At 54.9% G+C, this 26877-nt stretch overlaps 1 protein-coding gene across 1 annotated transcript; it reads right to left on the reverse strand.

The window, feature by feature from the left end:
- Window positions 1-3137: 3137 nt before the first annotated feature.
- On the reverse strand, window positions 3138-26877 carry LAPTM5 (lysosomal protein transmembrane 5). Its single transcript, XM_059136626.1, has 8 exons — window positions 26713-26877; window positions 12722-12815; window positions 11955-12031; window positions 10320-10451; window positions 9514-9636; window positions 7788-7883; window positions 5767-5859; window positions 3138-4525 (listed from the first exon to the last, which is right to left on the reverse strand). The coding sequence occupies exons 1-8, from the start codon at window positions 26797-26799 to the stop codon at window positions 4436-4438; spliced, it is 792 nt and encodes a 263-aa protein (XP_058992609.1). The 5' UTR covers window positions 26800-26877; the 3' UTR covers window positions 3138-4435.

Below are 26877 nucleotides of genomic sequence, written 5' to 3' on the forward strand. Positions count from 1 at the left end.
CCCACAGCAGCTGCTGCTTATATCCACAGCAGAGTTTCCAGCACCTCCCAGAAAAATCCAAGGTGGTCCCAAGGGCGGGTCATCCCCTTCCTTTACTCGGGGAACTGTTTTTCTTGACACTTTTCATTGCAGACTGGGGACATTCCTCAGGGAAGCAGAGGGCAAGGGTTCTTCACCTGCAAAGTGGGCATACTCATCCCCACGCCCCTGGCTGCTGAGATGTAGCTAGGTGCCCATCCTGTCCATGGCCCCTTGGGACACACCAGTGCCTCTGAGGCCCCTCAGGTGTCCATCAGGCCTAAGCAGTTGGATCGGGTGGGAAGCCAGAGGCTAGACAGGGCAAGGAGGCAGTGGCTTCCATCCAAGGCTGCATCTAGTGTGGCCACAGGTCAGATTAGGTCCCACGATGGGTTAACACCTCTATGAAACTTGGTGACACCCCACCACATGTCACCCCCCACATGTCCACAGATGACACTCACATCCCAACCTCCCTCCTTCCTCTACCTCCTGACCTCCAGACCTGTAGTCATAGCTGCACCTTGAGCTCCTGCCTCGCATGTCCCCCTAGGTAGCACAAATGCAAACAAAACCCAGCACATCCCCTTTTGTTCCCTGCTCTGTGTCCTCAACTCAAAGCTGGGCACCACCTTCTCACATGCTCTCCAAATGTGGACACCAGCCTTGACTCTCCCTCTTCCTCATTTATTTGTCTGGGCCCTTTGGGTTCTGCTTCCTAAATGCCTCTTGAGTCTACCCAGGCCCATGGCCGCTGCCTGAGTTCACACCCCCACCATCTCTCCCCTGGACCACGCCCCCCACCCACCTTCTGCTGGGCCCTCCACCTTCATCAGACCCCTGTCCACTACAAGCTCTCGAGCCAGGCCTGTCCTCAGCGTCAAGTGCGCAACGATGGGTATCCATCAGTCTCTATCTGCCAGGTGCTTTCCAAGCTTCTAAAATCACGCCCTTGTCAGGTGGATGGAGTAGGCTGGAGAGGACCAGGGGGACAAGCTCAGACTCCGGTCAGGCCTATTGCAGAAGTCAAACTCAGCGTTGTTCTCCAACAGATCGTGACTCTGGGCAAGTGATTTGTCAGTCTGAACTTCAGAACTGATCGTCACACAGCGCTTGCCACATGGGGTCTGGGGGGAGAGGCAGAGATGACCCTGAAGTCTGGGAGGGTCACAGAGGTCCACATTCCAGCTACCCTCAGAGTCCTGAGAAACCAGGGCTCCTGCTCGGGGACCCTGATTGGATTTTGCTGACTCTCTTGCCCTTCAAGAGACATCCATGCACAGGCAGCCCGAGCCTTCCCAGGGCTGGCTCCTTTCCGGACCTCCAGCTCAAACAGGGCTTCTCAGTGGGTCCCAGCTCAGTCCTGTCAAAGGACCCCTGTGTAAGCCTCAAACGGGGCATTGATAGGGACGTAGTGAGGGCCGCCCAGCCGATGGCAGGTTGGCTTGGCTTGGCCAGGCCACGCAACTTCCCCAAACCCAGCTATTTCCTGTTTCTCGGGCCAGCCCCCTCCGGGCCGCCTGGCCACGGGGCACAATCCCGCTACACATCTCTGCCTGTGCCTTAGCTTCCGGCTACGGGGGAGGGGGGAGGGGCAGGGTGTCCTTCCACTGGTCCTCAGGACACACAACCAATGCCCCCTGGCGTCCTCTCGATGAGGATGGAAGGTTGGAGACGAGATCAGTCTTCCCCTCTCCTCCCTTCTGTGCCCATTTGATGGGGGCTTCTGGGGAGCTTCCTTGCGTGGCTCACCCCAAGATGCAGGGGCTCACACAGGCTAGAGCCTCAGACCTTAACAGACACCATTGGAATAGAAAAAAAGGCAGTCAGTCTAATTTGTTGAATGCTGTGTGGCTTTGGGAAGTCACTTGACATCTCTGGCCTCAGTGTTCTCATGTTTGAATGGGAGCTTGCTGTCCATCTCTATTAAAACCTCACTCTATCAGTTCACTGGGGATCTGACAAAGAGTGACAAAAGCCATAAAGAAATCTGCTCTCCCGAGAAAAGCTGACAACCTCGAAGGTCGGTAACTCCTTCTTCAGTCCTCTATGGCTCCCTGCGTCTGCTCTCATCCTCTCTAGGTCCTGATCCTGTACTCCCCTGCCCAAACCCCGCAGGCTTCCCCAGTCCAGAATAAGTCCCTGCTCCTGGGTGCAACATTCAAGGCTCTGTTAGTACCGGGGACCAAGCCCAACTCACGCTGCCCCGGGCTTTCTTCTGACTTCACTCAAGCAAGCCCTCAGCAGCTCAGCCTCAGAGGAAGGCCAGAGGCAGAGACAGAGAGAGATTTATTGCAGAATATGATTCCTGAGTCCAAGCATGCCCAAAGCCAGAAATCTCTGGATTTTTCATTTATGTGAGCCAAGCTATACCACAGCCACCTTTTTTTTTTTTTTTAATTAAGTTGGCTCCCACAAGTTTCTGTTACTTGCAACCATCTCCTTCCTGCAAATGCCCTTCTTGGCTGAAGCAAGCCCAGGTGGGCTTACGGCCAAAGGACCTTAATGAATGCAAAGGCTCCACGATCCAGGCCCCATACTTCGCTAGGCTGCCATCCCCACACGCAGCCACACTGACCTACCTCCCCCGACTCCTCTCCCTGCCTCCGCAGAGGCCCCCTGCGTCCTTTCCCCCTTTGCTTACCGTTGCCCACTCATCCTTCCAGCTCAGCTTGGTGAAAGGTCCCCCAGGAAGCCTTCGCTGACTATAGGGATCTCTGGGACTTTCCTTATTGTGGTGCTGGCCATGGGCTATGATAATCACTTGTAGATCTGTCTTCTCCCACCCCAGACTGTGGGGGACTGGAGGCACATCTGACCCATTACGGTCACCCCTAGTACCCAGCCCAGGACCTGGTTCCGGGCAAGCACTCGCCAAGGGAGTGGACTTCACACCTTCTCTGGGGAGACATCAGGGCACTTATGTGTCTGTGACTTGTGATGAGAAACAGGACGGGGTCAAGACACTGCAGCTGGACATGGCCCCTGTGAGTCTCTAGACTGAATGAATCCGTGCATGTGTGTGTGCGTGTGTGTGTGCACGTGAAGGTTTTGTGGGATACGTAGGCAGCGCTCCCAGCCCTGCCTATGCCACATTTTAAGAACCACATCAGCCAAAGTGAAGCGTGGTGCTGCTTTATTCAAACTTCTTCCCCATCCCACACAAAGCAATTAAATGAGGAGGTGCTGGCGGGGAGCCCCCCCCCAGACCCCAGAGAGCCTGCCTCCGTAGCCCTGTTATCTCCTCCTCGGGATCAGGTCCCTGGAGAACCCCAGCCTGCAGGGAAACAGGCGAAAGAGGGCGTGTGGGAACCCAACCTTCCCATCTACCACCACCGCCACGAGAGCCCGTGGCAGGGTCTGAGCCCACAAAGAGTTCCCCTGCTTTGACCGAACCAACACGTGGATTTAGTCCAGCCCCCAGATCTGCCTGATGTCAGGGCTAACTTGTGTAAGCACAAGCATTGGGCAGGACAGAAGGGCCTCGGCCCAGACTGGTGACAGAGGGGCCCCCGCTGGGGGCTGGTGGCAGCTCACCGCCGGGGACAACTGTGCCTGAGGCCGCCCTTGTCACAAGCCCCATTGCCGCGGGAGGAAGCCAGCCACATGTGGCCGACTGTTACTGATGACTGTCTTCAGCAAAATGACTGTGTGTTTGTTTGTCGGGGGACAGTTCAGTGGTGGGAACAACTGTTACCTCCTGCAAGTAGCTGTCAGATGACACTGGGCAAGTGCGAGGATTTTCGTTTGAACTGACAATTACGCAGCCCCTCGGAAGTACCGGGTGGATCGGAGTGGGCAGCCAGTTACTGGACTCAATGGAAGAGAATGGTTTGGGGCTCATTTGATTTTTATTGTTATTAGTGAATTTTATCTCTGCTTTGAATCGACTGGTGGTTGGCTGTCTGTAATTGTTGAAACCAGAAATTGGACGTAGGTGTTTGGTGGAGAGGACCCAGGGACGATGACTTGGCCGCATGGCCGTGTGAAGGGACAACTGTCTAAAACCAATGCAATGGATGGCAGCTTTCCCCCACAACTGGTTCCCTGCACTGAGAAGCATGCTTTTCATTTGTCAGCCACGTGGTTCCACAGGTCAAGTTCCACGTCCTTTAACCAAACCCACTGGGCTAAGAATGACAAATGGTTTAAACAGATGCTGGGGCTGATCACAATAAGCCAAGAACTATTGGACCAAATTTCCGAGAGACTCAAGGAGTCCTTCAGCCTGAAGTTGACCCAGTTGTGAGCCTCCCCCAGGCCCACGGGAAAAGCAGGCCAGCGAGGGGGACACAAGCGGGTTGTCCTGAAGTCAGCCGGGTGATTCACCCGGGGCCACCAGGGGCCACCAAAGCAGAGAAGCAGATTACAAGACAGCTCCACTCCTCCCAGCATGGAGGCTGGGGCCTGGCGGGTGTCACACTTCTGAGTAGGGGGGCGGTGCTGGGCCCCCATCCGGACTCTTGTATGGTAGAGACACCGCTTCCTCGTAGGACGGCAGGACCACCTGTGAGCAAGAGAGATGGGAGCTGAGGACTGGCCAGAAGGAACCAGGATCCCAACCTGGAGTCAAGAGGCTCCAGCCCCGACCTCTGACAAAATGGATGATGGTGATACCAGCACGCCTTGGGGACATCCTACACTAGACACGGCATGCCCGAGACAGGTGCACTGTCTATTTCTACAGGGGACAGACTTCCTTCTGCCTGCCCAGCTTCAAGTCCCTGTGTGGTGTTAACAAAGCACCATTTTCCCTGGAAGAACCTTTTCCATCCACATGCTTTCAGAAAACTTGGTCCCACCCCTCAGATCCAGAGTGGGACATGTGACCTGAGTGTGGTCACTCAGAGAAGAATTTCGTCCTCTCTGGCTAACATCAGTGGTTTGAGGATAGCTTGTGAGCCAAGCTGGTCCCTGAGACATGCTCCTGGGCCTTTCTGCTGGGGTTGCTAAGAGGGTGGGGGATGTCAGCCTAGGGTTTTTGGCAGTCACTTTGCCACCATGAGGAAAGCAGAGTCAAGAGATGGAGAGGATGAGGTCACACCCAGGTGACCAACCTCACAGCCAGCCTCTGTGAGCCAGACCTACATTGGACCTTCAAGTTCTGGGAGCTAATAAATTCCTTTTTTTCACATAAGTCAGATTGAGTTGGGTTTCTGCCACTTGCAACCAAAAGGGTCTTGACTAATACAATCCCCATTTTATAGATGAGGAAAGTGACACCAAAAATTTAAACCAGCTGCTCTTTTCCCATGATGTATTCAATGAGCTACTTCTAAGTGTACCTCATCCCTCCACCTAGAAGGTCCCTTCCCTTTCCCAGCTAACTTGTATCAGCTGAGAGTCTAAGACTTGGACAAGTATCACCCATTCCAGGAAGCCTTCCCTGATACCCCAGGTGAAGCCAGGTACCTCCTCAATGTTTCCCTTTCCCCCATACTTCACACTGCATTGCTATCAGAGCTCTGTGTCTGGATTTCTTGTGGGTTCTACAGTCCCCTAGGATGGGGTGGCATCTGCTTTCTTTGTACCCTCACGGTTGGATGCAAAGCAAACAATGAGGCAGAAATGGTGAATGCATGAATGAAGGAATAAATCCTAGGCTATCAGAGCCAGAAGAGATCTCCACATTTCTTCTGGTCCAATCATCTCACAAGGGGAGAAACCGCAACCCAGGAAGGGAGAGAGACCTGCCCTTGGGGACACAGGGATTGGCAAGGCTGAGATTTGATCCCCCACCGGGCTGACCTTCTGCAGCATCTTGGAGCCGCTCCTCTCCTCAGCCGAGTTCACGTACTTCATGAATTTGTAGCATCTCCACACGCACTTGACCATGTAGACCTGGAGAAAGAGCCAGATCAGACAATGCTTTGCTGACCGTCCTCACTGCCCCGGCAGGCCTGGGACAGATGCAGGCACTTCCTGGGCAGCCCCAGCTCAACCCAGAAGGTGACATCTGGCTACTGCGCTCAGCTCCCTGTCCCGGAGCAGGGTTACCTCACCTGCTGGTCCCAGGTGTTCTGAATATAGTTCTTTCCACGCCCCCCCCAACGACCTCGTGGCAGAAGGGGGCTTTGGGGGACTTCGGGCCCCCCTCCAGCCTCCCGGCAATGGTCCTGCAAATTGTTCTTCTCTACCCCATTGGGGCTAGAAGCTCACCACCTCCTGAGATGGCCGATGATGTAAGCAACTGCTTTCTCTTAGCAGTGGTTGTAAGTTAAGGGGGGATTTTCAGGGTGGGGAGGGAGGCCCCCAGGGGCCTGTCAAAGGAACAATAACCTATATAGGTCTCTGCCCCCGGTGCCTCCTAAGAAATGAGGGTGGGCCCTGTCTTCTGAGATTTCTCTTATCTTATGGAACCCCATGATGGAAACTCAAGAGGCAGGAATAAATAAAATGAATTATAAAAGAAGGAAGTAGGAGGCAGGTGAGGGAGGGTGACCAGTGAGACAGAGTGAGGAAGAGAGAAAACTTCCCCCAAAGGCAGATAAAGAACTGGAGGGGCAAGGGAGACAGAGCTGTGTGCTGGGCCCTGGGGACTGGCTCTGCAGGAGGGTATAGGATGTCAAACCACCACCCCCCCACCCCACCCCACACTGGCTCCTTGAATCCTTCAGGAAAGTTCTCACTGAACTTCAATGAAGCCCTTGGGCTAGGCCCATCCTTTGAGGATGGCTCAGAGGGGGGAAGTTCCGTTTCCAGGCTGGCAACAGATGACAGCAGAAGCTGCTCAGGGCGCCAGAAAAATCAGGCAGCGACACCCAGTTACACCCACACATACACAGAAAGATTGAGAAGAAATGCGCCCCAGTATCAGGGGTGCTTGTCTCTGAGTGGTGGTGGGTCGTGAGCTGATTGCCTTCTTTCTGCTCATCTGTAGTTTCCAAATTTCTACGATGATCCTACTTTACTTTCACAGTCAGAAAAGAACACTCTTGAAAGCCTTTCCTTCTGCTGAGTTGACATCAGCCTCCCCAGAGCTTTGGGACACAGCCTCCAGGCCTGGCCTCTAGAATCCCCATGAGAGTCCTTTTGGTATTTGAAAACCCCTTCAGTCATCTCTTTCCAAGCTGAATTGCCCTGGTTTCCTTGACTCCCTCAGATGGAAGAGTGTTCTTACCTCTCCTCCCTCCTGGTTGTGTGGCTATTAACACTCTCCAATTTGTCCTCTCTCTCTAAGAATGGGGGACCTGACATGGGACTCTATCTTCTGGGCTTGACCCCCTCAGAGAGGAATTAAACTATTCCCCTCCCTCCTTCATACGACCAAACCTCTAGTAATGTGACCTCAGGACCCATCTTTACTTTGGTGCCTGAATCTTATAAAACTGTGACAGGGACAAAGCAATATTAATTTTGTCCCTTTCACAGATGAGACCTAAAGCCCAGAGAGAAGTGACTCAGAAGGCAACCAAACAGCTAGCAAGGGGAGAGCTGGAACTCATATTCAAGATTTTCTGAATCTGATTTCAGACAGAACAGCTCCTCCTTCCCTGGATCAGGGTCTCTCTGGGTTACAAAGTAAGTCTCTGATACTCGAACGCAGTGGTCTTCCCTGCAGCCCCCTCCCCCTCAATGCAGTGTCCCCAAGGATCCCAAGTGGGGTCCAAGGAGCTGGTGGGGGAGGGTTGGAGGAAGAAGCCAAGAGCAAGTTGGGCAGCAGCGGGAGACAGTGGAAGACTTCCCTGCCTCCTAACAGTCTGGCATGGGAGGGCCTGGGCAACACAGGCTCCCCACCCTCCCCAGGGCCGTGTCGGGGGGCCTCTCACCTTCAGGATGAGGACGGTGATGAAGGTGATGGAGAAGATGATCATCATCTTGATAAACTGGCTGTAAGCCACACCCTCCTGGCTGGGGAGGTAATTCTGCAACAGATTTGGGGGCCGCATCAGTGCTTCTGCCCACAAGGAACCCTTCCGGGGTCCACTCGTGGAAGAATGAGACCATGTGGTACAACCGCTGTCCCGGCTGACCCCTACCAGGGCCCTAGGAGACAGGCACTCCGTACCATCAGTCCCCCGCGGCAGGCGAGTAAACCAAGGGAAGCAGGTGCAGTGGCTACCCGCCCAGTTGGCTCTTCCCTGGCTGGACCCCCCCAGCCCCCAGCAGCCACAGGCCCGTCTCTAGAGGCTAGGCTCACTGACAGAACCACCCTGTCCCCACACACGTGTGGGGCACGCCAAGCCACGCCAGCCAGCCATCTTGGGAATGGCCCCTCCAGAGCTAGTCAAGCCCTTGGCATCCACAGCCCCATCCCCATGTCAGGGGGCGGGAGGGACCTCATGAGAGACACTGAGTGCAAATGACCCAGCTGAGCCACTCCCAGATTCCTGGCTCTCAGCAACTGTGAGATGGCAGTTGTGCATGGTTTCAAGTCACTAGGTTTGGGGACAATATGTTAGACCACTATAAAAAATGAATATTATTTTTTTCCCTTAGAGAGAGTCTTTATTATGTTTATCTGAGTGTGTGTGTGTGTGTGTGTGTGTGTGTGTGTGTGTGTTCTTATCATGGACATCCTTAATTTCTTCAACTCAGATATCTCATTGATTCAAGAATCTCATCATGTCTGAAGAGTATATGTAGAATTAAAGCCTGAACTTCACAAAATCACTTACTCTGTTGCCACAATGATTTCTAAGGTCGAGAATGAGATTGTGGGTTGTGTTTTGTTTCTGTTACGCTTATCCACACTTTGGAGTGAAATACTAAATCCAACATTAAACCAAAACATGGGATTATACGAAAGATGATGCGAAAATGCGAATTCTCAAAATTCGAAATTTCGGAATTCGGAATTTCAAAAATGCGAAAGGCCCTACCTGAACAGTGACATTCTTTTGCAAGGCTGGCATGTGGGAACAAGTTGTATAGGTAACACGTGAGACTGGAAATCAACCTGTCATATCAGAATGCTTTTGTAGTTTTTCATGTATTGTATGTGCGGTTACACTGATAATCACGCCAGGGATAATTACATCCTTTAGTGGTGTTAATTTGGGGATTTGCAAAAATCTGAGGACGCATCTTTATAAAAGCCAGGCTACTTTATCATTGATCAAGGGTTGTAGAGAAAGGACCTGAGGCAGTCATCTGGTCCTCTTTAGTTATACAGGGTAGTGCCCTGAAATCGTGCAGAGAAGCCTCAAGGGCCATCTTGAGATGTGTTGAGTGCCGCCTTTCTCCATGAATTTTTTAAAAAAATGCATATTATTTCTGCGATGCAATTCACACCACAAGGTTCCCTCTGGGATCAGGCAAGGCCGTCCCTGAAGTCACAGGTCTGCCTGCTTCTTCCCTTAGTCTCACGCGCTCCTCCCTCCCCTTTTCGAGGGTCTTCCTGAGAGCTCTCCCTCAGTCAGGTACTCACACAAGAACCCTCTCCACCGGCTCTACCTCTAAGGAACCCAGCCTAAGCACAAAGGCACAGAGAGGAAGCAGCTCGCTCAAGAGTACAGAGCCAGTGATGGGGGCGGGCCCCCAGCCCACACTCACCATGTGGTTCATGGCCTTGAAGTTGAGATAGGTGGGTACTTCCATGTAGGAGCTGCAGAGGGTCAGGATGCTCAGGCAAAAGTCGAGCAGCTGCAGGGTCATCAGTGGGACCTTGGAGGGGCCCTTGAGGGCAAAGGCAGGAAGGAGACAAACCAGCAATGAAGCCCTAAGCCAGAGGTCCCTGTGCTGTTCGACACAGTCAGCCAGAGACACCGGGGAATTTCTAACCCACAGGACCCAGAAAGAAACGGATGCCCATTGTTGAGACATCCCGCCGAGGGCTGGCAGCGGGACCTGGGCTCCAACCAGGGCCTCTTGATGCCCAGCCCAGGACCAGCAATTCAATCTCTTCCAGGACAACAGTTAGGGAAATTCTGAAAAGTAACTTTTGGGGAGCTGAGGCAGGGATCAACACCTCCATCATGGGCATCTCCCCTATGGATGTTCATAGTTGGCTTTAATCAACTTTATCTTCCTTCTCTCCACTTGGTTACAGAGGAGGGACAAAGCGGGGTCTGGGCACGGAAGTGGGCATGTGCCCTTTCCTGCTGTGTAAACTCAAACGGCTGGTATTAGCCAAGTCCCCACAACGTGCTGCCTGCCCTGTATATATTGTCCTCTCTTAATGACCCCAACACATGGGGATGGGGAACCCTCACAGGTGCATTTTACAGAGGAAGAAAGCTGACCTGATTTGATGGGGTTTGGGCTTATCAACAAGGGAGGGCCCAGGGGACAGAGCCCTCCTGCCACACACACCCCCAAGCTGGCCGGCTGTGGGACGTGGAGCAGGGCTGGGTACTCACCACCCAGCTGCTCTTGGAAGTGAAGTTGAGGAAGGCGGGCAGCTCAATGTAGGAGCCCAGCAGGGTGAGCAGACACAACAGGTAGTCCATGATTTGCAGGGACAGGAAGGGCAGCAGGTACTTCTCCCGGTTCTAGAAGATAGGCTCAGCACTATCAGGGAGTCCCCCACAGCCTGAGGTCCCCATGTGCCTCCCCCCAACCTCATTAGAAGCTCCCTTCCGTCCCTGGGTAATATGGCCCTCTCCCAAATCCTCCCCTCCTGACTGGGCCCAGGTCATTCCCAGTGGACCCGCATCCCTTCCCCTGAAGGAGGTTCTGGGATGCGGAGAATGTAAGACCCAGACCCTGAATGCCAGGCGTCTTGGTGTCCCCAGAGACACGGAGATAAGTGCCCCTGGGCCTCCAGAAGCAGCCAGGACAGCCTTCAAGAACCCAGCCAGGAAGGGCTTTGTGTCCATTTTACAGATGGGAACATGTCAGAGAGGACTTCCTGGAGGTGGGGACGCTGAGGCTTGATCTGGAAAGAACCATGAAGGAAACGGGGAGGGTATTGGAGACAGAAGGGCCAACATAAGCAAAGGTCTAGTGAGGGGGAGGGAAGGCCACACGGCTTTGGTGGTGGGACCCTCCTCCGTGTGGACCGCTTTTGGGGTGTTTGGTCACGGTCAGAGGCCCTTGGTGGCCAACACTGAAGGTCCTCTCCTTCAACTTCAAGCAAGGGACGACTGTGACCAGTGTGAGTGCTCATGAACCCACCCTTGGGGACAAAATCACAGAAGAGTGGTTTTGTGGTTTCTCAGGTGGCTGTCTAAAATCACTCAGGAGGCAGCCGAAAGAGCCAAGACTCAGTCTCAGGACCTTCTGGAACCCTGGTCCACTTTCCTAGCTGGATCACACCCGGCTCTGCACGAGGTACAATTGCCCCCTGGGGCACAAAGCTTCCATAAGGATGCCATTGGCTCAGGGAGCGATGGGGGCAGGGCGGGCAAGGGGCATATATACCAAACAGCCCCTGCTCCTTCCTTGCCCCACGCTGCTGGCTTGTGAGTGCCGGGCCACCAGCTCCCCAGGGAGGACACTCTTGCTGGGTCCTGCTCTGGTGGCTCTGTGTTGAGGCCCTGGCTTCCTGCCCCCTGGGGGCCAAGGGACAGCCCGGTTCCTCTTCACAGAAGCCTGAGCCACAGCCTCTCTCTCTCTCTCTCTCTCACCAGCTCGCTGGGTGGAACTGAGCCTGACGCATCTACCCTCCCCTAGTCTGGTTCCTCTCCCTGATTACGAAACCCACTGCTCTCTCCCCTTCCCACACCTTAAAATGACCCCTTCCTCTTCTCACTCATGTGTGTCACCAGCTGGTATGACCGAAGTGTCCATGTGCCTGACCCTACACTTGGGTTGGGGGGGGGGGGGTCTGCGTCAAAGTATGGAAACGAGGCTTTCCAAACTGCAAGAGAGCGTAAAAATCTCTAGGGTGCAGGGCGAAGGGGGGCGGTCTCCCAAAACACCCGCCTCCCACCCTCTTGGTGGCCATTGCTGCCTACCCAGCAGGTGTGAATGGGGGTTGGCAGGAGTGTAGCTGGGGCTCCTGGCCAGCCCCCAGGCCCTGATTCCCATTCCCCTCCCCTACAAACCCTCACCTTGACCACTCCGATCAGCAGGCTCAAGCTGATGGCAAAGAGCATGGTGATGAGCAGGAAGCTGGAGACCAGGTTAGCTGGAAGGCAAGGAGGGCAGTGAGGAGCTCCGAGGTGACCCCAGGAACCCCAGGCGGGTTCCGAGGACCACATTTTGGGAACCACTGGTGTGGGGGCTGTGACAGTGAGGAGTGAGCTCAGACCCTGCCCTCCTGCTGTTCTCAGTCTTGGGGGACTACGGAGATAGCAAAAGAGCATTTGGGGTAATATGGGATGCAGGGTGGGAGAGTGGCCCGGGTCTGCTTTAGCCAGGGAGAGGCCGGGGAAGGCTTCTCAGGAGGTAGCCCGTGAGCTGAGTGACCGGGAGTCCAAGCAGCTGAGACGGGGCTGAGCTCGGTGTGGTCTACACAGCAGAAGCAGGGAGCGAGGGGGTGCTGCAACCCAGAGCCAGAGAGGCCAGTGGGGGCGGGATCCCACCATGGGGAGTTTCTGTCTCATTCCAGGGTGGTGGGCAGTCACTGACGGATGTCATCAGGACAGTCCTGCTGTCACCTTCCTAAGGCAGTTGGGTTTGCAAAGCACTTTCCTCTCTGTTCTCACACTTAGAGACTTGGGTGGAGACAGGTCTCTGCTTGCAGAGGAAAGACCTGTGGCTCAGAAGGAAAGAGGCAGGGCAACTAACCCCAGCCCATCTGCCCAGAGCCAGGGCCCCTCTCCGCACCTGCTCTCCCCACACCTGCCCCTCCCGCTCCAGAGTCCCCAGGACCTACCGAGCCGGAGGTAGCCCTTCTGCCACACCTTGCAGGTCGCCTTGCCGTGGACCACCTCCACTGAGTGCTCGATGAACAGCAATACACTCATGATCTGAGGGCAGACAGAACATCCATCAGTGGGGCCTGTACAGATCCACCCCTGCTCCCTCCCCCCCCCAGAGGGCTGGGTCTATGGAGCACCCTGAATCAAGTGTGGCCTATACACATAGACGGCTCAAGCTTTCTTCCTTTTCTCAGTTATGTGAGCTTAGCCAAGCTGCTCAGCCTCTCTGTGCCTCAGTTTTTCCATCTGTAAAATGAGGCTAATGCCTATAGCTACCTAAGAAGAGTGAGTGAGGATATCCCAGGAGAGCACTTAGAACCACATCTGGTTCTCAATAAAACAATAACTGTGACTACTGAAGGTCAAGTTTGGAGGGCGAGCGTCTGAGGGCTCCTACCAGTAACTGGGTCCCTCTTCTGCACCCCTTTTACCACAATGGGCTTTGGGCATTTCAGGATCTTGGTCAGAGTTTCTGGGCAGCATAGAGCTCTAGATTCTTGGAATTACCCACAGAGGCGTGGCAGCACCTGACCCATGACTCCCCAGGGAGCCCTGCCAATTCTATCCCCCATGGCCCCTCAATGTCCCCATCTGCAAAATGCAGGTACTATAATACCTGCTTCGTAGGGTCATAGTGGGGCAGGGTGGAATCATTCACTTAAAGTAGCTCTGCTCACTATAATGATTGCTATTATCCTCCCTGGAAGGTAGGTTCCAGGCAGGAAAGGCTTATGTCTCTCTTGTTCACTGGCCTAGCTACTGTGTTGGATGGATGGATGGATGGATGGATGGATGGACAATGAATATACCCTATCCAAATCTGACAGACCTTAGTGTTGTGGCCCTGGTGACAACAGGAGTCTAGCCACAAATTTGAAAAGACCTCGGAAGTCACCTTGCCTGTGCCCTCTGCCATCAGACACAGGACTCCTTTAAGTACATCCAGCCAGGGGAACTCCCAGTCTTCTGTGTGTCCACCCCCTTGCAGCAAGCCTTCTGCCCCTCCCCCACCACTGCACACCCACAATTCTCCAGACACCGTCTGGCTGCGCTGAGAATCACAAGACTATCTCCTTCCTTGCCGTGGATGCCCTACCTCTTTTAATATAGCCGAAGTTTACATTGGCTTTCTGGGTGGCCCTGCACTAGTAACTCGTGCTTAGCTGACAGGCAACAAAACACCCACCATCTGTTTTCCCCTTGCTCACTGTGTGAGGGTTTTTTAGCTCAGACACGGGTCTCAATTTGTCTTCCTGCCATGTTACATTCTGCTCAGGGGGCACAAAGGGACAGCACGGAAGAGTGATGAAGAGCTGAGCTCCAGAGTCAGAGAGAGATGGTGCTGAACCTGGGTCCATATGTGACCTTGGGCAAGTCATTTCACATCTCTGAGTTTTCTCATCTGGAAACTGGCAATCACTGGATTTAGGAAGGAATAAATTGTATTGTGTTTATAAAGCACTGAGCCCGGGGCCTGCAGTGAGCGTTCAGCAAACACAATCTGCTTTTGGCTCCTGTGAGCTTATAGGGGGTCGTGGAACAGACCAAGAGCAGGGTGCCGGGGGGTGGACAGCGAGCTCGATCTAGCTGCACCATCTACCTGGTACAGGGTGAACCAAAAACGCTTTGTTTCACCAAAAAGTTTGAGATCAGCCCCAAGGGGAAGGCAGATGCTGTGGGGGCTGTGGCTGGCACCCACAGGAAGTAGCCGCAAAAGAGAAAAACCACTTCCTTAGCCCCTGAAGCCTGAGGCTCCAGCCCCTCTCTTCCCCAATTTCACCTTTAATGAGGGAAGGAGGGAGGGAGGCAGATGACAGGTCCATCCAAGACACAACAGGACACCCTGCGAGGGGGTGAGCTCCCCATCCCTGGGGGTGTGTGAGCAGAGCACCAATAAGATGCAGCTGCGCTTAGAAGGGCACATGAGTATCTACCAGGTGTGGCAAGAGAAGACTCTGGAAGTCCCATGAATCCAGAATTGTCGGAGATCTGGAATGAAGCTCAGAATCAGACAATCCCAAGCTCCCAGCTGCTTGAAAGGGTCTCTGCCCACTTATCTTCTAAGCACCCTCTGTTTGTTTGATAAGCTCGGCTTGCCCAAGGACATACGGCAAGTTGCGGACACCGTGGAGACTGGAGTCTAAGTCCCCCAGGGGTGTCCTGGTGTCTTCGCACACACCCCACTCCCTGAAACACCTCGGAGCCCCCGCTAGCCAGTACCCCAGAGTGTGCGGGTATTTCGATCATGCACCTATATCAGTAAAACCTTTTGAACACACTCCTCTATATTTCTTTCTTTCAAAATTATATGCATGTGCTACTGTTCTGTTATTACCAACATCATCACACACACACACACACACACACACCCAGAAGTTACTAAAGAACGTAGTTGAAAAGTAGAAATTCTAATACTGTCCTCCTGGGCCCCCCCCATCATCTCAGGCATCACCCCCCTTTGGAGACCAGTGCTAACCCACAGCTGTCCGCAGCCCCTAAATTCGGGCCCTAAACATCTCTCCCAGCCCTGCCACGGCACCTGTCATCCTGCCATTAGCATCCCAGCTACCCCCACCCCCCCACCCCACCGTATCCCATGACCCTGAGCAAGGGAGGGAAGGGGAGGGACCCCAGTACACCCTGACTAAGGTGCGCTGCCCTCACGTCCCAGTGATCCTCCCAGAACAAGCCAAGGGACTATTGTGAATACTCCCACCCCCATTTCACAGACCAAGGAAGCAAGGCTCAGAGAGGGCCAGGGACTTGTCTGTGGCCTCCAGCTGGTAATGGGTAGGGCCAGGATTCAAGCCCAGGCCAACAAGCCCTAGATTTGACACCTTCCGCTATCCTTCCAGCGCCTCCCAGCCTCTGGCCTCTGCCCGATACCTGGCCCCCTTCCCCGCTCCCATGCCAGCACCCTGGCTGAGTCAGAGGGGCACCACGCCCTCCTCCCCCCACAGCTTGTTCCCAGGGCAGCAGGGGCAAGAAATCATCCTCCTTTTGTACAAACCCCTTGGGTTTAAAACCAGGCTCAGCCTTTCCTCCATTTCTACCCTCCCGACAGTCCTGGAAGGGGAGAGAGAGATTTCTGTTCCCATTTGCCAGATGAGAACCCTGAGGCCCATAGAAGGCAGGCACCAGCCCCAAGTCTCAGAGCCAGGCAACCTCAGCATCAGCCTCAGACCCTCTGCTGGCCCCCTAACCTTTGGCAGAAGACACCAGCCTCAATCCAGGAGAAAGATAGGAGTCTCGCCTCCCTAGAAGATGGGATGGAAAGTTACTGATATTTTTTGAGTACCTATTGTGTGCTCAGATTTGCACACACAGGCTTATATCAGTCTCCCAAAACCTTGCAAGAGAAGCAATATTTCCCCCATTTTACAGATGAGAAAACAGAGGCTAAGAGAGGAGAAGTCACATGGCCCAGCAGGCATCTGAACCCTGGAGCCTGTGCCCCTAAGGCTCCACCCAGGGCTGAGTGGTCTTGCCAACCAACTGCCTACTCCCCCGCCAGGCAGCTCTAGACACCACCACCACCACCCCTTCTCAGGACCCGGCAGCTGGGACACGAGGCCACCCTCTGCCTCCCAGCTCCCAGTGGGCCAGTTCCCAGTTCAGCCCCACCTTCAGTTTACCTGCTCTGGTCAATGAGGACAAACACTCCTGTTTGCACCCAGGGCCCCTAGGATGATTGAACTCCTGCAAACCATGCCCTCTCACCTCTAGGGCACACAGGGTGGCCCGCCCGGAGATGCACCTTGCACATCAGAAGGCCCTCACCGCTCCACCCATGTCCCTGACCAAGAGGCTTTGTAGTTCTGGGAAACTAACTGGCTCACCTACAGTGCATGCTGGGAGAGGCCCGGAGCCCCCCAGCATCCAGATGTCCCAGGGCCCAGGCCCTCACCTGCCTCTCGCCCCACCCCTCACCCCTGTGAGTACCCACCAGGACAAAGAGCTGCCTTCTCCCGTGACCCACGACCTCTGGGGACAGGACAGGGCTCTTCTCCTCCCACAAGCCTGGGAAACAGCAGCCACTCACCACCCTCTCCTCCAGCACAGCGTCTCTCTCTGCCTTCCCTCTGCAGCATTGAGGTCATGCAGAGTAGAGCTAGGGTGTATGGGTCAGGTGGTCCCGGGCCCGACCCAAGCTCTGTGCCCCTGAGCAAGCCACTAACCTCTCGGAGCCTGTCTCCTCGTCTGGGGAATGGGGACAATAACCAGACCTGCCTCATAGGGCTGCTGTCAGGTCAAAGGACAAGCTAGCATGGAACCAGGCATACAGCTTGTGCTCCATAAACGAACACGTTGGTCAGGATTCATTAATCTGCATAGATATTCGTTCACTCCTTCTGTTTGTTCATCTGGTAAATACTTTTGGAGCACATATTGGCTCCAGGCTCTATCCAGAGAAACCACTGACCCTGGCCTGGCCTGCAGGTGTCGTGGACCCTGGGGAAACCACAGGTCACCAGTGTGTTCAGTGCCATAACAAAGGACACGAGGAGGACCATGGGCCCCTGATGAGGGAGTGATCACCACCATCTGGAAGACTCAGGAAGGCTTTCACAAATAGGAAAAGTCCGAGCAGGGTATTGAGGGATAAGTAGGAGTTTCTCAACAGAGAAGAGAAAAAAAGCATTCCAGGAAGAAGGAACACTATATGCAGAGGCCCAGAGGCTGAGAGGGCAACTCCAGGGAAACCCACAGGCAGGAATGCCTCTCCCTGAGGGAGGGAACATTCCCAGTGTGCCACTGAGCCCCAGGACAACGCAGTGACCAGCCCAGGTTCACGCGGGAAGTCTGCTGCAGAACCAGAATCAGCCTCAGTCCTGACACGGAGTCAGGGCTCAGGCGACAAGACCACATCCGTGGTGGCCAGGCTCAGCCCAGCCCGCCATCACCGCTGCTCTCCATTCCTCTTTTGTACCTCTTCCCTCTGCTTCTTCCCGGTTTCGGTTCCCATTCCCATCCCCAACTCGTCCCTTCTCTCTCAGTAACACGCACAACTTCCCAGAGCTCAGCAATGGGGCAAGTGGCCAGGAAGTCAGGAGAAGGCCTGTGGGTTTGCCTGGTGGTTCCAAGGAGCAGCCAACAGCTTGAATGAACTAGAGGCGGCAAAATCACGGAAGGTGGGAGACACGGGGGCACCCGTGAATATGGCCAGGGCCACAACAGCAGCGAAGCCCCAGCTGAGTGTGATGGACAAAATGTTGGCCGGGCGGGGCTGATGGGGGCGACCGTACTGGGAGGTGGGGGGCCATCATGTGGCTGGGTTGGGCCATCATGTGGCAGTGAATGTTTTGACGACAGGGGCAGCAATAATAGAGGTGACCATGTTTGTGACCGGGTAACAGACAAAAGGCGATAGACAGAACCCCAGTGGGCATTCTGGGAAGCCGTGATGGACTGCCTTGATAATATGGCCGTGACATTGCTGCTGATGTTGGTGACAGCAGTGACATCTTGATATGACGACCACGACGACAATCATGGCGGTGGAGACACGAAATCCCCAATTCTAGGGCTCAAACACCACTCTCCAGTCCGAGGAGGTGGGCTCACCCTCTCTGACCTCTGGGGGCTCAGGACCCATCATCTCAGAAGAAGGTGGGCAGAGCCCCACCCTCTGAGATGCCAGGGAGTCCCCTTTACAGAGACCCACTCCTCGGTGAGCACCTACCAGGTGCCAGCCAATGCAGGACCCTTTCTGAGCCTTCCACTTTATTTGCTCCTGGCAAATCTACCAGGTCAGATTGTCCCCCCACTTACATTGGAGGAAAGCGGTGGGCAGGGGGGTGGGGGGATGGTGGTGCTCAGTATGACTTGGCAGAGGTTGCACAAGGAGCCAGGCCCGGGCATGTCCTCAACCCTTCCCCAACAGATAATGCAGTTTGCAAAATGGGAAGTGGGTCCCCAGGGCACACACCCCTTCCTGCCCCTCTCCCTTTTCAGGGCCACCCCCACCCTGACCCTGTGTCCTCTGGCTCTGGTGGCCCAGCCACCCAAGGGTAGCAGCACATTTAAACCATTATCATCACCTTCGTCATCACACCCTCGCTGAAGCTCGTCTGCCCACCCTGTTTTCCCTGGGGGCCCCTGGCTTGTCTGGGGGGGGAGGATAAGAGAAGAGAACCAGACACACGAGCGTCAAGAGGAAACTCTCCTCCCCAGCCCCTCCTCACCAGCCCATACTTCCTGCAGACACTTATGAAGGCCAGGGCGGCGGGTGGGGGGCCGGGGGGCATTCCCTCACAGCATTATCTCCTCAGCCAACCCCAGGTACCATCTGCCCGGCCCTCTTGGAGGAGTCCGGGCTCTGCTGCCGCCCGGGGCCAGGCTGCCTGCTCTGCCCCAGAGCCGGCTCTCCTCCCCAACCCCCACCAAGGCTGTTGCTCTGCTCTCCTCGCCCCCACCCCTGCCCCTCCACTCTTCACTGACCCCTCCACCCGGCCAGGTTGCCTCTCTGGGCCTCAGTTCCCTCATCTGTGGAACAGAGGGAAGGATCCCTTGCCTCATGAGGTGGTCACAAGGAGCAGATGAGGTGACACGTATCTGCTACCAAAGACGGATCCACTCAGAAAGACGCACTGACCTGCAGAAGTGCTCGTGTGTGGTTGGCGAACCACAGCCCCCCACGGCCACTCTAACTATAACCTCCCTAGACTAGAAGCAAGCCTCCACAGAAGGACAGGCAAATACATGGTGATATATTCAAACAGTGAAGTACCGTGGTGGGCCTTTGGAGGGGCTCAGGGTCATTCTCCAGGTTTGGCCAAAGCCCCCATCATCCTCCACTTCCTGGGTATCTGGGGACACACCGTGCCTCCAAACTATTCTCATAAGCCATCAATCCCCTCTTTACCTTCTGAGCGAGGCCACCCCCCTCCCTTGAGGGCTACTGCTAGCACGGGACAGGGCAGAGGCCAAGACCTCCTGGGGACACCCGCAGCCCTTCACCCTCAGCTCAGCCTCATGAGAAAAGCTCTTCTCTCCCCATTGCTCCCCACTTTGCAGGTGAAACTGAGACACGTGGACTCCAAGTTTGGACGAGCCAGGCCCCCTGGCTCTTAGAGGCAACTCTTACCCAGTCACTGCCAAGAGGCGCACCCTCCCTACAAGGTCCGGACCAGGAGCCTGAGGCGGGGGTGGGGGGAGGGGGGCCGGGGGGGCTCTCCTTCTTCCTCCACCACAGGCTGCCAAGTTGACTGGCCCCTCCAAGCTTCTGTCCTCTCCGGCCGAATGGAGGCTCCCAGGTTTGCTGCCATTTGTGGGGGTGTTCATGAGGTACTGGGTGTGCCTCCACCTGGTTTCCTGTGAGTCTCAAAATGACCCTGCACGCTAGCGTCACTGACCCCCATTTGCCAGGGGAGGAAATTGAGGCTGGGTATGGGGGAGGGAGGCCCTGGGCTCACAGCAGGGCTAAGGGCTGGAAGGGCAGGGAGCCAGCACCTGCCCCTGCACAGCTTTATGCTCAGCTTCCTGCCTCATTAGGGCTTCAGGACTCTGTGTCACCTCCCCCCTCCCACCTCCATCCCCAAAGAGACCAGCGCAGGCCTCACAGCAAGCACAGAGTGAAGTCTGGGTTCCGGGTCTGCTGCCTTGGGCTCAAACTAAAAGCTTCATTTCCTGGGGGAGCTCAGTGTCAAGGTGGTGACCGAGAAGCATCAGACCCCCCCAGACTCTGCCCTCCAGTCATGGGGCCCAGTCTGAACAGGAGGACCCCCTCCTCCCAGCTGGTGTCTCCCCAGCCTGAGGTCTGGCCTACCCTCTCCCACCTCACAGGGTGGAGACTTCCACCACTCAGCCCCCCAGGCCTGGTGGCACAGGAAATGTTCCACTTTGCCCCCAGGGGATCTAGCGCCCAGGCCGCAGTGGGTCCAGTGGGTCCAGCAGCCTCCACAAGTAGCTGTGTGGGCCTCCAGCATTTCACAAGTTAGCTACATGTCCCAGAGATGAGAAGCGTAACTCAGGCCCAACTGGGCCCTCTGGGCCATGGCACTGGGGAGGAACCACAACTCCCCGACTACCCCTAGCGGCCTCTTCACACCTTCAGGAGGGGCACAGACCAAGGTCTTTCTGCCCCACATGGGGCATCAGGTGTGAAGGCAGAGGCCCTAACAGACTCTCATCTGGGGCTTTCCCCACCTGGCAATTGGGGCCTATTTTTAGGCCCTAAACAGATGAGATGAGCTTTCAAAGGTGTGTCTGTTCCCCCATCCCGCTCTGGGCCCCGGCTGGCAGCCCCTCACCCCAGTGGGGCCACACCAGCTCAATACCTCAAAGCAGTCACCCTTGAGGCAGGAATTCCTAGCCCTGGGTAGCAGATGAGGAAACTGAGGCCCCGACGGCAAAGGTGTCTGCTTACTCCGGGTCATATCACATGTTAGTGATGGAGACCGTGCTATGATTTTCAATCTCAAAATGGAACAGAAAGAAGAACCCCTGGGAGTCTGAGAAGGACAAATCAGGAGGGCTTCCTGCAGAAGGATGCTTCCTATGAGCTAGACCATAAATCAGAAATGAAGACTTGGGGAGGGAAGGATCTCCCAGACAGGCGGGCCACCCCCAGTCCACGGGCCAGGTAAGGAATTCATTTGTTCACCCACTGGTTCATTCCCCACACCTGTGTACTGGAAAGGGCGCCCCCAGAAAAAAAGCCGCTGTCTACCCTCTGGAGCCAGCCAGGAACCTTCCTGGCCCACTGCTTTCTCATCTCTAAAAGGAGAGGATTGGACCAAGCAGAGATCCATCCTCTGGGCTATGAAGCCTGAGAGAAATAAGAAACTCCATCCAGCCTCCCCCACTACTCCTCACAGCCATCCCTCCCTAACCCCCAGCTCTAGGAACATCTCAGTCTTCCAAACATCACAGAGCCTCTCCCTCCCCCGAGGCTTTGCTCAGGCTGCTCCCTCCCCAGCAGCCCCAAGCACACACCCCCTCATCCTAAGCACACCTCTGGCCTCCTCCAAGAAGCCGTTCCTGAATCCCCAGCCTCCATTCCAGGACTGGGCTCAGGCCCCTCATCAGTGCGCCTGTGTCATCCACCATCACGCCTCTCCTTGAGCCCAGAGCCCCTGGAGGCACAGGCCATGGACGTGTCAGGCCCACACCCGGGCCTGGGGCTCAGCACGGGAAAAACGAAGTCCTGTTGGAGAATTTATCTGCATTAAAAACAGGCTCCTTTACACAAGAGAGGTTTGCTTGACTTTCTTTGTTTTGCAATTTAAAAAGTAGCATGCTAGAGCAACCAGAAAAATAAAGCAGCCCTGGGTTATAACCCAAGGCATAAAATAAATAACCACAAGTTTCTACGGACGTAAATAAATACATCGTTTAGTTATAGAACAGATAAGGAGAACAAACCGATCTCCCATGAGAAATTCCACATATCTCTAATATTAGGTAGCTCGTCTGCCCTCCAGAAGTAACTTTCCACTCCTTCAGTGACGTTCTTCCAGAAAGGACAGTATGGGGTGGGGGACAGCGGGGAGAAACCCGACAAACACGACCTTGGCCAGGCGGTCAAGGTCACCATGAACGGTGATGAGACATGTCGGGAGTCCACACCTTCGATAGGATGGGCTGAGAATCGCCCTTCACCTCTGCCGCCTCCCTCCCAAGAACACTTCACCGGAGCCCAACCAAGAGAAAACTAAAAGTCCCTTTTGATGAGTATTTGACTAAATGTATGAGCAGTACTCCTCAAGACTGTCAAGGTCACCCAGAACGCGGAAAATCTGAGAAACTGTCCCAGCCAAGGGGAACCTGAGGAAGCACGAGGATTAAATGTAACGTGGTATCCAGGGTGGGATGCTGAGAGAGGAAAGAGATCCGAGGGAAAAACTGAGAAAATCTGATTAAAGCCTGGGTTTGAGTCAGGGTCCTGATGGGGACTCGATGGTGACAAATGTGCCATTCTAATGTAAGATGCTAGCCCCGGGGGAAACCAGGTGAGGAGCGAACAGAAACTCTACTGTGTTCACAAGAGTTCTGTGAATCCAAAACCATTCTAAAATTAAATTTCCTTTAAAAAGCAGTACACGCACTGAGCGGTCCGTTGAGTGACCGACTCTTGATTTCCGCTCAGGTCACGATCTCAGGGTCATGGGACCAAACCCCAAGTTGGGCTCCCTGTTCCTTGAAAAGCCAGTTTGAGATTCTCTCTTCCTCTCCTTCTGTCCCTCCCCCTGCTCATACTATAAATAAATAAATAACACAAGCTTAAAAAAAAAAGTAGTTTATGCTCATTGTACCAAGTAGAGAGAATATAGGCATGTAGGAAAAATTAGAGTTTTCATAACCCTATTACCCAGAGATAGCCAGAGCTAGCCTCCTTCTCTCCTTGGCCTAAAGCAGGTGCAAGCTTTTCATCTGGGCAAGGCATTTTAATGCAATTCTAGGCAGCTTGGAGGGGAAAAGTCAGGGAAGGAGCTATTTCTGGGCAAAGGGGTCTTCTGGGGACTCGCCCACTCCTGTCATTGGCTTAGGACGTACTTTGGGTTGCCAGACAAGCCAGGCCCAAAGAGGCCAATTTAAGAAAGGTCTCTGGGGGTCCTGGGTGACTCAGTAGGTTAAGCATCTGCTCAGGTTATGATCTCAGAGACCTGGGATAGAGCCCCTCATCGGACTCCCTGCTCCGGGGGAAGTCTGCTTTTCCTTCCTCTGCCTCTTCCTGGCTTATGCTCTCTCTCTCTCTCTTTCTCTCTCTCTCTCTCAAATAAAATCTGTAAGAAAGAAAGAAAGAGAGAGAGAGAGAAAGGGGAAGGGAGGAAGAAAGGAAAGAAAGAAGGAAGAAAAGAAAAGAAAGTTCTCTGACTCCTTTACACATGCAAGTTTGAGTCAGAAACCACCCGTGACCAAGGAAACCCTCTACACAAACCCAGCGGGACCTTGAGGGAGACCCTCCAGACCTTGGACACAAGAGGGTCCTCCCATAAGGAGGTCCCCCATGACCGATAAAGTGTAGCGCTGTCTGAGGATACCAAAGACCTAATTTAACCCTCCCCAGAGAGGCCAAGTCCAGGAATAGCTCAGTGTACCATTGTCATCCATGACCGGCCCCAGATGACAACCGTCTGGGCCATCAACACATCTGGACAGCAGCTTCTCTTTTTCCATCCAGATGTTAGAGACCCTGCCAGCACACCTGCCACCCAGCCCCTCCCTGTCCTTTCTGGGAAGGAGCAGAGGCTTCTCCAGACTATGATTCTCCATTGCAACAAACCAAGGAGCCCAGAGAGGACTGCCCAGGCCAGGAGTCCAGCGTCCAGGCTTGCCCTCTGTTCTCGTGCCTTCTGCTCTAGAACATCTCATGGCTCCCATGGTTCATGTTACAGACAGTGATCCTCAACTGGGAGTGATTTTGTCCCCAGTGGACATTCGGCAATATCTGCAGATATTTTGGTGATCACAGCCCAGGGGTGCTGTTGGCATCTTGTGGGTAGAGACCAACCATGATGGTAAACATTCTACAATGTGCAGCTCAGTCCCCACAACAGAGAATTCTCCAGGCCCAGATATCAGTAGTGCACTATAGTGAAGGCCTCAGCTTGCTCTCAGCCCATACCACCTCCCTCGCCCCAAGCCGAAGCCTCTAAGTCGATCTGGGTAGTATCCCTACACAAGCTGCTACCCCTCAGTCTCTATACTTTGCACACCTGTTCCACCCTGTCCGTACTCCCCACAAGAAATATCTATGCCTCCACCAGCATCACCACCTCCAAGAAGGCTTCCCTGATCACTTGCCCACACTTTCTCCAGCTCTGTGAGCGGGCCCCGATGTCATTTCCCCACAAAGAGGTGAGGACCTCAGACAATGGGATAAAGAAGAAACCCCAACGGGGCACCTGGGGGGCTCAGTTGTTGGGCATCTGCCTTTGACTCAGGTCATGATCCCAGGGTCCTGGGACCAAACACCGCATTGGGCTTCCTGCTTGTGGGAAGCCTGCTTCTCCCCTTTTACTCCCCCTGCTTGTGTTCCCTCTCTCGCTGCCTTGCTGTCTCTCTGCCAAATAAATAAATAAAAACATCTTTAAAAAAAGAAAGAAGAAGAAGAAGAAGAAACCTCAAGGGTCCCCAAGTCTGCACCACGCAAGACAGACAGCGGCTGGCCCACATGGCTTGCGTATGGACCTCTTCTGGCCAGCACGGGAATTTCTTTCCATCTCGAATCAGTCACCGATGCAGAAACATATCAGAAAATACAGCATAAAAGCCTGTGTTTCCTGCTTCCCAAGGTGTCAGAAGAGCAGCTCCCGGGCCCACTACTCCTTGGTGGCAACAATCAGCAGAAGCCAGAGCCAACCCAGGATGGGACCCCCAGGTCAGCGCCGACCGTCTGTGCCACCGCCCTCCTTTCCGTGACCTGTCCAGCCCGCAAACAGGATGGAGTTAGAACCCCCAGGGCCAGTCCCCTGACACCCTCCATCATTCTTAAAGGGAAAACTGAGGCCCAAGAGAAAAAGTCATCCCAGGTCACACAGCCAGTTAGTGGCAGAGCTGGGGTCTGACCTGGGCCCACCTCCCACAGGGACCCTCTGCGTCCATCACTGTCCTCCAGAGAACATTCTGCTATCTCAGAGCTTAAAGAGGCCCTAAGGATTGGGGGTGGGGACAGCCAAGGTGCCCTCGCCATCTCATCTTGCCTGGCTGGAGCCAGGCAAGACAGCCTCTGAGCAACTCCCCAAACCAGCATTCTGGGGTCTGACAGCTTAACTCTGGCTACGCGGCCATGGGCGCTGGGTCTGACGCACACCGATAACAAACACTTCCTCTCCGTCAGGCACTGCTCTGAGCCTTGTAGATATGAACTCCCTTGATGCTCTCAGCAGCCCTATCAGAGACGTAGTACTATTTTCAGTGAGGAAACTGGGGTTCAGAGAGGTTAGGTAAGCAACCCGAGGCCGCACAGCTAGGAAGCAGCGAGGCCAGGACTTGCACACATGCGTGCACCCAGAGGCTGTGAGCTGATGCCCCTCGGGAGGCCGTGCTCTGGCCACAGCCCTGCCTGACCTTCCCCGAAGCAGAAGGCAGGTGCAGCCAGGCTGAAGCAGGTCACAGACACCCACCACAGAATGCCAGATTTAGGCTAATTTTGAGGAAGCCCTTCTAGGCTCATGAGAAAACGGTTACCCACAGGCCCTGGGGGAGCTGGGTGTGGCTCAGAGTGGTACAGTGGGTGGGGGTGCAGGGAGATGGTCCGGACAGAGACCCCAACCTTCACCCACCAAGACAGAGTGGGGAGCATCTGGCCCCAGGGGGCTGGGGCTCACCCAGTATCTCCCTACATTCAGAGAAGATAGAGGCTCCATGCTGGGGCTGTGCACACCAGCTTCCCAAGGGAAACCTCTGGGCCGCTTCTCCGGAGCATGGGCCAGGCAAGCCGTCCTACCCATCAGCACAAGATCGCAAGTTTCCTTTGGTGGAGAGAAGGCCGTGGGGTGCCAGGCTACCAACCAGAGGCTCCAGCCCCCTCGCTCCCTGCTAGGGAGTCCCGCCTTCCTCCCCAACCAAAACGCCCAGGGCCCCCACTGGGGAAGAAGCGGATCCAACTCCAGAAGCGGTCTGGGTCCTCAGACCTGCCTGCCTTCCACAGCCCCTTCCCAGCTGCTGTTGCATTGGAACCTTGTGGATGCTAAGTCATCCCATTTTACAGCGGCAGAAACTGAGCCTTGGGGGAAAACAGTGAGTTCCATTCACTTAGAAGGAGGCCCCTTCTCCCACCCCTGTTCCTCCCCGGCTGTGGCTGCAGAGCCCCCTCCCCTGTTAGGCAGAGGGGGAGACTGAGGCCCAGTGGTGGGCGGTGGTCCTCCCATGGTGGGGAGTTCCGTAGATGGGGGCCCTCTCATTTACACCCGTGCGTGCACACGTACACACACACACATGCACACACACACACACACGCACGCATACACAGCCTCCCCATGCCTGCCTGCACACTCACCATGTGGTAGATGGCCAGCGCAGTGGTGGCAATGCGGACGTTAAAGCAGCAGCAGGTCTGGTGGACGGCAGGCGTACGGGGGGCCATGGTGCCGCTGTCCCCTGCTCCTAGGCACTGACAGGGAGAACCCAGCGCCTGGGGCAGGGCAGAAAAGGGGAAGCTGCA

Source organism: Mustela lutreola, chromosome 10 (assembly GCF_030435805.1).
Source record: "Mustela lutreola isolate mMusLut2 chromosome 10, mMusLut2.pri, whole genome shotgun sequence".
NCBI lineage: Eukaryota > Metazoa > Chordata > Mammalia > Carnivora > Mustelidae > Mustela > Mustela lutreola.

Bases quoted from the DNA above. Each gene is read 5' to 3' on its own strand.
- LAPTM5 (XM_059136626.1), bottom strand. From the start codon at position 26,799: ATGGCCCCCCGTACGCCTGCCGTCCACCAGACCTGCTGCTGCTTTAAC. The intron at 9,637-10,319 runs GTGAGTACCCAG...TTTGCCCTCAAG, and splicing joins CTTCCAAGAGCAGCTGGGTG to GGCCCCTCCAAGGTCCCACT. The intron at 4,526-5,766 runs GTCAGCCCGGTG...TCTTGCTCACAG, and splicing joins GCTCCAAGATGCTGCAGAAG to GTGGTCCTGCCGTCCTACGA.